At 36.5% G+C, this 11549-nt stretch overlaps 1 protein-coding gene across 1 annotated transcript; it reads left to right on the top strand.

Moving 5' to 3' along the window:
* Positions 1 to 513: 513 nt before the first annotated feature.
* LOC114362001 (uncharacterized) lies at positions 514 to 2275 on the top strand. Its single transcript, XM_028317234.1, has 3 exons — positions 514 to 532; positions 1022 to 1199; positions 2138 to 2275. The coding sequence occupies exons 1-3, from the start codon at positions 514 to 516 to the stop codon at positions 2256 to 2258; spliced, it is 318 nt and encodes a 105-aa protein (XP_028173035.1). The 3' UTR covers positions 2259 to 2275.
* Positions 2276 to 11549: the final 9274 nt, after the last annotated feature.

Here is an 11549-nt window from a genome sequence, read left to right as displayed (position 1 = left end):
AGTATTGGTAACTTCCAGTCTTTCGAAAGCTAAGAGTAATAATTATGGTCGTTTCATAATGGACGTCCACTGCTGGACAAAGGCCTCCCCCAAGGATTTCCACAAAGACCGGCCCTGCGCTGCCTGCATCCAGGTACTTCCTCCGACCTTCACCAGCCCCCTTAGACATAATGCACTTTTTGATGGAATCGAAAATCGAATCCGTCAAAACTCCATACAATAAAAGGGCTTTCGACCACTTTTCGACTGGTTTGCGATTATAATTTGCACTTTGTCTAGACCCACAGATTGTCGGTCAAGACATTATTTGCATGCTATTTGCTAGTCTGAAAATAGATAGAAGAGCATGCAACCAAAGATGTTAAATACAACCTCTTATATTAAAATTATTTTTGATTGACATTGGGAAATTATCTATGCCACATTTTGAAGGAACATTGTTTACGTTTCATAGTTGATTTTTGTGAGTTAAATATTGTTGAATATGATGAAGTTTTATCAAACTAAATCAAAATGAAAATTGTACACGCAAGTAAATAGTATAATCATACTCTCACAATGTTTTGTCTCCTATTAATTTTTCGCAGATATACCTACACTTTTTATCCATTTTTATGCCTCAGTAGCTCTATTTGTTGAGTTGGAAATATCCTCAGATCGATTTCTAAAAAGGGCACACGAAAAAAGTGTTATAAGTGATGACAGATCAAGTGATCTGTTGTGAGGAGCACAATAATTTGGCCTCGTTGCAAATCCAACAGTACGTTCTTATCTGGCACGCGAAGCAACAAGCCAAGTGGTTATCGTTTTCATTATTTAACTGGAAGACGGTCTACATTACGCTTGTATAGTCGTGAAGAAAAATACCATGTCCTAGAGTAATATCGTCCAATGCTGGACAAATGCCTTCCCCACGAATTTCCACAACGCCCGATCCTTTTCCGCCCGCACCCAGGTTCTTCCCTTGACTTTCACCAGATCGGCGGTTCACCTACCTTCTTATGTTTTTTTTTTCTTTCAGAGCGAAGGCCTTCTCGTCCTTTTATGGACAGGTTCGTCCATCTGGCGGTGGAACTGGTGAAGCTGGTGTTTAAGATTATAGAAGGCATCATCAGAGCTTTGCTGGAAGTAGCTGTGGACCTGTATTTCTATGGCATCTGTGCTGCCACGGGATTGGTTATAGGATTCTTCATTTTAAGGTCAGTTATTTTGAATTTATGAAGCCTAAAAAGGAATGTTATGTGGATGTTTAAAGTTTTGAAAGTATGACTGCAAGGAGACTACAAAAAAATGATAAATTACTATTACTATCAATTATTTTGTCTCTTTTCATCTTAGCGAAATCAAATTTTAGTGACTGAAAAAATAAGTAATTAAACGCTAAAATTTTTCCATGGACATTGCATTACATTTTTATTTTCGTGGATATTGCGATCATTTATTGATATTTCTACATATTTACATACAAGCAATATTTACAAGCAATGTTCACAAACAAGTGTTAACAATTATTTAACGTTGTATTTTTGAAATCCCTATTTATTTCTATTTGAAAGGTTTAACTTTAAATTGGGATATAACTTCAGCGATAATCCAGGATAAGTCGACAAAACTCCGACACTTATTAGGCTATAACCTAGTTAAAAGCCTATCCTATGCTTTTATGACGGCAGAAAATTACTGATGCTAAAAAGTTCTTAACAAACTTGTATTTTTATAGCGCTTACAAAATTAGGTTTGTTCTCTGATTAATCTCAGATTTTTTACTATAATTTACCAAAAACTCTTTATTCTTTATAGTGTTCGTCTTCTTATCGTGTCAACAACAAACCTACACAGTGTCAGCCCAAAACTCCGCTTCAAGAGTGGCCTTGTCAGCAGCATTCATGTAATCCTCCTGAGTGCAGTTGCTCGGGCACTCAGGGCACGACATGTGCTTCATCGACTGGGGAACAAAACCGCACCTGCACTCCATGTTTAAGCCATCCAAGAATCTCCACCTGACCAGTGTTTATAGTGTTAAAATACCTACAGTCGACTCTGTTAAATCTTTTGATTCGCAAAGAAATACAGCTCTACCACGCAAATTAACGGTATGGCAGCGTATGAAATGATTTTGAAAAAATTTTTCTTTCAGGAACGGGGTCTGCGAAGGGAAGAGTTGCTTCTCCAATAGTACCTTCAACAACCTGGTGATGATGACAGGTTGTGCCCTGACTCTTATAGCCGCCTACACAATTTACAAAAGACTAATCTGATTTGAAAAGTAGTAGCTTAAATAAGCATGAAAAATAAAAACTTTCCTTTTCACAGTGTGTTGTTTACATTTCTGAAAAATAGCCAGATATTATTTCTGATTTTGCATACATTTATGATAGATGAAATCGTTAATCACGATCCATATCAAAATAAACATTTAAACTTTGTTGGAAAGCAATCACAACTTTTCTCTGGGCAGTATGTAATTTGTTAAACATCGAGGGACTACAAAGCGAGTCAGTAATGGTAATTCGTATTTTGCGCTGTTATATTCGAAGTAAAAATATATTAGTTACTCTATAATATAAAAATGAATCGCAAAATGTGTTTTGGTAAGCGCATAACTCAACAACGCCTGGACCAATTTTACCAATTCTTTTATTTTTAATGTTCGTTGATTAAGTAAGTAGTAAGTCCAAGGTCCAAAATTCAACCCCTAAGGGGGTAAAACGGGGTCCACGCGTAGATACGTACCGTACCTACTTTTATAGCAGCTGCTGAAAGACTACTTTGACAAATACTAAGTGCTCGTAGCAGACGTGTTTTTGTGCTGTGTACAGTCTACAACACAACGTATTTTTGTTGTACAATAGCTCTTATTTCAACAGCAATAAGAGCCGCAGTGCTTAACTTGATGTGCCGTCCGTACTTAGTTTAATTAACTCTAACTATGCAGACCGCATCAAGATTCGCATGAAGAAGTTTTTAAGTTCTTTGAAGAACTTCGACTAATCTGTCTCTGTTTCAAGCAACTTTTTCTTTGGAACAATTCTATCCCTACAGGACTGTAGGCAAATGAGATTCTTAATCACTGCTGAAACGGTTTTTAAGATGTTTTTTTCTTTTATTTAAAGCAGCAAACGGGCGTTTTCAATAAATGTTGTAAAATATTAACGTCATCATTTTCTAAAGACTTTTGGATACTGTAATTGTCATGGCATGGATACTTTTTTACCACAGTTCTAGAATTACCTACATACATCTCACAATTTATGTGTCCAAATAAAATCTTGGACGGAAAACTGCAAGACTTGAAAAGTTAAGTGAGCTTTCACGTGCTAAGTGCTAGTAATAATTTAAGCAGTAGCCAATTTGCCTATCCCAATCGTATCTCACAACTATTGGAATACCCAACGCCTGTAATAGGACGTTACATGACGTTACAGGCTGTCGTTACTAAAGCGCTTCATTGTCTTTGATGGTGTTGAGGATTGGCTTTGGAACTGTCGACTTAGGTCTTACCAGGGCTTGAGAGCTAGTTAATTAGCCTAGGCGCAGACCACCGATTTTGTTGGCCGATAGTTGGGTTGGGCTGTTGATCAGTACGGAGATGTATGAAAGTGCGCACATTACACCGATTTGGTATCGGCCGATTTAGAATCGGGCCCAACTATCGGCCAACTGAAATTCGGTGGTTTGTGCCTAGGCTTATGCATGGTGATTTATTTCTTTGTTATGCATTTTTAGAATTTTAGACAGTGTTATGGTATGGATAAATCTTATAACAACAATATTTTCAAATGTAACGTCCTTCGTTTGTTAAAAAAAAGATTTAAGGCCATCATATTCATGTTCAACGATCTTAAGAACAAGCTTTTAAATTACACTGACTTCTAAAGCTTCCAATTCAATATACTGTGAATTTGTGATGAAATGTATTCATAATGTATGTAAATAAATTATTTTGCTTGTACTTGCAAATAAAATTTGCCTGTAGTTATGAAGAGAGTACGCTACGCAACAGCTGATGGATTTGGATTTTTGATGGATTAAGGGCTTTTTACCAAGGCGACATCCCGTTTATGCAGGTACTGTTTTTTGCAGGATCCTGTTTAGTTATAAGCATTTTAATACTAAACATTCACACGAATTGCGATTGTAGTGTCTGGCAAAAACCAATCCGTATAGGATTTTGGTTTTTGTCATTAAACTGGACCAGTGAAAAACAGGATGCAAGTTCCCACTTGTAGCTTCCAGCATAATTTTTTTGCTGACATCCGTACCACAAAACACCGTACTGTCGTGTGAACACACACGTCCAGTTTTGCGGGAGCCAGTAATGCAGGACCTCGGGCTCACAAGTCACGACACTAACCCCCGTTATGTTAATTTCAGATTAAACCATCAGCCGCCCGTTTGGCCCCACCTGTCACCCAGTTCGCGACTCAGTGAACCGAGGGTTACATGTATCACCGATTATATTTATTACGTATTCGTCCTCGACCCAGTTTCTTTGACGAATATATTTTCGGCAGACTATCTGACATCTGTAGTGTGATACAATCTGACGCGAATCGGGGTAAGGGTGTTTTCTTATTACGTCAAAGGCTTTTTCTCTTTGATTTTTCATTTATAAATATATGCTATGTTATTTACTGTATGTAAATACAAGTACGATATTAACATCTATTTACATGACGAAAAGTCAAAATCATGAATGCCCAGTTACTAAAAAGGTAAAAGCACGGTAATACTAATTACCGTGGTAAAAGTTAGGTACATTTCCTTTTTCGTAGCTTCGTAGCACTGTAAATCTGTAGCACCGTAGTCTCGTAGTCGATCGTAGTCGACCGATCACTTCCTACGTCATTTACTTCAACGGTTTCATATTAGAGAGAGCATTGAATATAATTTATTAAATTAAACCAAACGCCTAATGCGTTATGCGGGGATACCTATGTATTCCCGGGTGTGCCTCCATTCCGGTAATAAAATTAAAGTTATGGCTATGCCAAAGGATAGTGGGCAAGTTAATTGGAATTAATTTATCATGGTATAGACCGGATTTGGGCTAATTAATTGGCTAACTTCGGGGTTCGAACTCACCTATTTCGGTTTGTTTAGTAAGTGGAAAGTTCGGAATTAATCGAATTAACTCAGGTCAACGTTCATATGAATTTATTAACTCACTCATCCGAGCATGTTGAGTCATAGTGATTTTATTTTAGGCTTAAAAATATCCACCTATTGCGATATAATATAATTTAAGTCTATAGTGTAGTCTTAAGTATATATTATATATTTAGTGTCTGAGGTATTGGAGCGGCACTCGAGGGTGTTTTTTGTTACGTCTTTCGGCGAGACTTCTTCCTATTCTTTTATTTTGGCTACGACTTAGTTTTTTATTTTGATTTGTATGCTCTGTCACGTCATAAATTATGTCAAAATTACCCCTCCCGTGCCGTCTTCTTAACTCAGGTACTGATTAAGTTAAGCGCTAGTCCTATAAGTCTAGAGCTTTAAAAAACATAAATTGGGTTACATTATGACTTTACAAAAATAAATTGATGTAAGTTACAGTCACCTTTTGGGGGAGTTTCAATTCTTAAAGGGAGCTTTAAAAGCACGAATACAGGTCTAGATTTTATGTTTTTCAACTTGGTTCCTTGCTATATTTTATAACATCAAAATTCCATATTCGTGGCGTTTAAATAAACGCATAATTATGTAATGTAGATTGCACAGAAACGGATTTGCGGCGGGAACGTGACCGAAATCCGCAAAAAACTTAATGGGAAAATCTTGTGGTTAGAATTATTACGAGTTTGGAACATTCCTAATTATATTTTGAACTAGCTTTCCGCCCGCGGCTTCGCCCGCGTGGAATTTTGTCTGTCACAGAAAAACTTTATCGCGCGCGTCCCTGTTTCAAAAACCGGGATAAAAACTATCCTATGTTCTTTCCCGGGACTCAAACTATCTCTATGCCAAATTTCATCAAAATCGGTTGCGAGGTTTAAGCGGGAAAGCGTAACAGACAGACAGACAGACAGACAGAGTTACTTTCGCATTTATAATATTACTAGCTGACCTGGCGAACTTCGTACCACCTTAGCGTAGAGATTTTCTTAATATTTTTTTCCGTAAGAACCATCCTTGGACTTCCACAAACATTTAAAAAAAAGAATTATCGAAATCGGTTCAGCCGTTCACACGTGATGCCGTGACAACGCGAAACGGGTTTCATTTTTATATATATAGATAGTTGGGATGAAGAGCAAACTTACGCACATAATGTTTGTATAGTATTAGAAGCTTACGCACCTTCTACCTATGTCAGTTTATGGGGCTCTATATCTCTATTTTCTGTCAAAACCAACATCATTAGTTATACATTTTTTAAGGATAGTGATTGTAGAATAATTAATTTTATTCATTAGTACGCAGAACTGACGGCCGATGGGGCAGCAAGTTTCTGGAGTGGAGGCCTCGTACCGGAAAGCGCAGTGTAGGACGTCTACCCACAAGGTAGACTGACGACCTCATAAAGGCTGGATGCAGGCCGCCACCACGGCCGCCACCAACGGCCATTGTGGAAATCATTGGGGAGATCTATTTCAGCAGTGGACGTCCTATGGCTGAAAATGATGAATGATGATGATGAATCATTATTATTGTATTGAATTTAATTATATTACATTATTAAAATCGAATAATATTCGTTTCAAAAAGCACTTTTGTAGCAAATAACACACGTGTAAAATACAATGCTTTGAACTTTTATATTTACATATTTCATCAAGAATAGTATTATATTATTTCCTATTATATTATTTCAAATCAAACTTGGTTCGCTTGTTCGCTCTATTATGTTCGCACGTGTTATTTATTACGTTATGTTTAACCTTTCCTTTATTGAAAACTAGCTTTCCGCCCGCGGCTTCGCCCGCGTGGAATTTTGTCTGTCACAGAAAAACTTTATCGCGCGCGTCCCTGTTTCAAAAACCGGGATAAAAACTATCCTATGTTCTTTCCCAGGACTCAAACTATCTCTATGCCAAATTTCATCAAAATCGGTTGCGAGGTTTAAGCGGGAAAGCGTAACAGACAGACAGACAGACAGACAGACAGACAGAGTTACTTTCGCATTTATAATATTAAGTTGGGATGGAATACCTATTACTGCCTATTACGTCCCTAATATACTTGAAGCCCTTACACACAAACTGGACCGAAATAAACGAATTCATACAACTTTTAGGGTATTGTGGTATTAATAAATTGTTGTAACAATATTGGATACGCCTACGAGCTTCTTGAGCTTTTTCAGGGTTCCGTTCCACACTGTGTGAAGTAAACGAAACTTTAATATGTTCACAATGTCATATTTTGTTAGAAACTACAATCAACTACGGCCCAGCACAAACCTCACGAAATTTCACCAAGGCGGGAGGGGGGTTACAAAAATATCCAAAATTGTCTCATGTAATTAATTGTCCCCCCCACAATATACGTAAAAATGCTAATTTGTTAGCGCCTTAATGCGTATAATTCAAGGTGTGAATATTACAAAATTTTCTTTGTCACATACTGCTTGTAGAAACTCACCTACGTATTAAATTACCTATCCATTCAAAAGGAAATGTGGTGATGCTTATCCCTAACAAATCGATCCTGGGGGTATTCCCCGATCTTTATTCATTATTCACTGACAAGCATCGGCTGATTGCTCGTAGGCGAACGTTTTTAGTGAATACGCCAACCAAAATCCCATCCTCATTTCTAATTTGTCAACAGGCACTTTAACCGACCACTTCGGGTTTTTCGTAAAGCAATTAAACTTTGCGAATCAATCACTTCGAGATAAATCGGATCTCTAATCGAATTAAAAGTGTTTTCTCGTTACTACGAGTAATCGCTTCCATGGTTAAGATTGAAAGTTCGATGACTTAGAGCTTTTGGGTTCAAGGCCCACTTTATGTATTTTTCTACAACTATCGTCGAATCATCATCATTATCATAATTTCAGCCACAGAACTGTTGAACATAGGCATCCCCCGAATCATAAAAATACTTATTAAGGTGATTTTAACTAAGTATGGCTGGTGGCTCGTAAAGTTAACTATAGAGGAGTGATCTGTTGCAAGACAGAAAGAATTAGAGTAACCAAGTATGTATAAAATTAGGTACCTAAATACACAATCTAAGCATTTCAGAAATATGTGATAACAGGAACCTAACCTATCTATTGTGTGCCTAATCAAACAATAAATATTTATGATCACAAATGATTCTCCATCCCAATAAATACGTAAACAAGAGAAATTGGATTTATTCATACAAATTCATTGATGCGAAACGGTGGGGTAGGACGGATCCGGATAAGTAAAATATAGGGCTTCGAGTAATAAGTCAACCTTTGGCAATGTTCACGACTATGGGATATAGACCGCAACACCATTCCCCTTTATTATTGCCTACAGCCAATGTGCAGAAAAACCAGTGAACCCAAAAATATTGTGTTCTACTGTCAAGATAAAAAGAAACAGGGGATTCATAAGGGTGATGGCACATTTGCATTGCGAAATTATCGCCCGTATTCACAAACATTACTATGAGGTCTAACAGTGCGCGCTGCTTCACTTAAGCAGACATCATTTGTGAAGCGGGCGTATGACACTTCATAGGATATTGCGACTTATGAATGTTCTATAAAGGCGCAAGAAAAGAACAAGGAAAATTTTACTTATGTATATTACCATTTCGATAAAAAAGAATCACTACAATAGTTTCTCGAGGAAAGAAATACAAACAAACACAACACAAAAACTGAATACAATTATATTACCTACCAAACGCCTGTTACTTTTCCGGAGCAAATGTTTCGCGCAAGGAATATGCTGTAATAGTGTTTGTATTATTTTTTTGGTTGTTGTTGTATTGGGAAATCTTAGTAATAGCAACACAATCTTGGAACTTATTGAATTTCTATGTTTATTTATTTCATGGTGCATAATTATTGTGTGCTAGGATGGGTACCTATATGAAATTTATCAACTCATTTTGCAATAGAAAACAATTCAAACGCTCTCAAAATAATTGTCAAACAGTATCACTTCAATTCATTTCGATATTAAATGCATAAATCATTTGGCTTCTTGAGTAGGTAACATTGCAATACATTTAATATTGCAACCCTACTACTGCAAGCGCGATAGAAATCAACACCGTGCTTAGTTAACGCATATGCATTTACCAGTTAATAACTCCTGATAACTTGTAGAACTTCAAGCAATCGTGAGGAATATGGAACGAAGAGTATTTCAGTTTTGTTACTTTTTCATTTATCTAAATAAAACTTAAAGGTGAGTGACTGACTGACTGACTGACATAGTGATCTATCAACGCAGAGCCCAAACCACTGGACAGATCGGGCTGAAATTTAGCATGCAGGTAGATGTTATGACGTAGGCATCCGCTAAGAAAGGATTTTACGAAACTCCACTCCAAAACTGGATCCACGCGTACGAAGTCGCGGGCGGCCGCTAGTTTATAATAATAGTTTGGATACAATATTATACACTTGCACGTTTTCGATAGTATTAGTGAGATAGTAGAGTGTATTAGTATTAGATAGGTACTTAGATGGGACCTATAAATAAATCATATTAAAGGGATAAGGGCTCAATAAATTCCTAAAGCAACCCATCTAAAACTTAATATATACTATTTATTAAGAACTAGGGACCCGCCTCGGCTTCGCACGTGTGCTAAGTATACATTTAAACCTTCCTCTTGAATAAATATCTACTAAAAAACTGCATCAAAATCCATCGCGCAGTTTTTAAGATCAAAGCATACATAAGGACAGACAGATAGGAAAGCGACTTTGTTTTATAATATGTAGTGAAAGTGATAGTAGTGATTGTGACAGTAGTGATAGTGACAGTAGTGATAGTGACTATAGTCTGGTCCGGGAGCACGTAGAATTTTGTCCAATGACCCCAAGCTACCCATCCTTATCGCTCGCGCGTAATTATATTGCTGTCGCGACTGTGGGACGGGCGCAGTAAGTGTGCGAGCGCGCAACAACATAATTACGCGCGAGCGATAAGGATGGATACCTTGAGGTCATTGTGCAAAATTCTACGTGCTTCTGGACCAGACTATAGTAATGCTTAAATTTAATGTCTAAGATTTAAAAAAGAATCTTATTAGGAAGATGACTACATAAAATACTAAAAACCAAAATTAAAGAGCCAAAAATTCATTTCTTCTATTACTTCTATCATGGAAAACTTATTGTGATTTCCTATTCGGTTATTGTTTTCTTTTATTTCAAAAAGTTCCAGTACAAAATATGATATGTGCCTAAGGCCCATTTTCACTTACCCTTGTCAAAAGGAAATGTTTAATTGACGTCTCGCCTAATTAACTTACTTTAATGAAAACGTCGTAATCAGATTTCCACAAAAATAATGAATTGTCTTTGATATTACGAAATTATAAGGAAAGCTTAGAAGTGTTTTTATTAATTAACGAACCTAGATTACAATTCAAAACTAAGTAAAACTCGTTTATTTTTGCAAATAGGCTTTTAAAAAGCACTTTTACACGTCCCAGTATTAACCCTAACACTGCTTCGGGACAATAAAGCAGCGCAAGAAACTCATAAAAAACTAAAACTCATAAAACTCATTTATTTCTGTAAGTAGGCTTTAAAAAAGCACTTTTACATGTCCCAGTATTAACCCTAACACTGCTTCAGGACAATAAATGGGCCAGTGCTGAGAAGAAGCAGCGCAAGAAACTCAAACACTATTGTCAGCCTCTTTTTCAAAGGTTTACAGGCTTTAAAAATACATAGAAAGGAAGGAAAATCCGGAAAATCAGGAAAAGTGCGTACATTTATACATTTTTAATTTCAGATTTACTTCTGACTTTGCGATGGAAAGAAGAAATACCAATCTTAAGAAGTTCACTTAATACGAGTAATCGCTGCGTCATGCTACCTACCCTTAATAACTTTCACTCTGAGGGTCCAGTTATTGTAAAAATATTCATTTCCTTCGTCTTTCTATTTAATAATAAATCTTTGTGGTAGTAGAAAGTATAAAAATAACGAACCATTATAATAATCATGAAAAGACGAGACAGTAATTAAATCCTCCTTTTATTGTTTTAAAGAATACTCTAAGGACATTGTTTGCAAATAATGGGCGTCAGACGCTTTTTTTCATTGAAAACTTTGCGCTCCTGCAAGTAATGGCTGCCGCAAACTAAAAGTCATTCAGACATTAAGGAAATTGTTATACTCCGAAATTATTAAACCTAAAACGTTGTTTAAAACAAAGCTCTTAAAAGTACATTGATCCTTAGCGTAAGTATTTAAAATTTTAATTTAAGTTAAACAAAGTCTAGGCATAATGAGATTTATATTTTTTGTAATTTTCTGTTTTGTTGACGTTTTATTGACCGCATATCAATCTGAAAAAGGTGCCATCGCCTGAATTTCATAGTTCTTTGCTTTTTAGGGTTTCGTTTTAATACACAATAATGCCTCTGCAGTC

Source organism: Ostrinia furnacalis, unplaced genomic scaffold (assembly GCF_004193835.3).
Source record: "Ostrinia furnacalis isolate ACB-3 unplaced genomic scaffold, ASM419383v2 OfSCF6103, whole genome shotgun sequence".
Lineage (NCBI taxonomy): Eukaryota > Metazoa > Arthropoda > Insecta > Lepidoptera > Crambidae > Ostrinia > Ostrinia furnacalis.
Note: the sequence above shows the minus strand (reverse complement) of the source record. Positions and strands in the feature narration are given on the sequence as shown.

Coding starts and splice junctions, on each gene's coding strand:
- LOC114362001 (XM_028317234.1), top strand. Junction 1,200..2,137: donor ATAGGATTCTTCATTTTAAG/GTCAGTTATTTT, acceptor TTTTTCTTTCAG/GAACGGGGTCTGCGAAGGGA.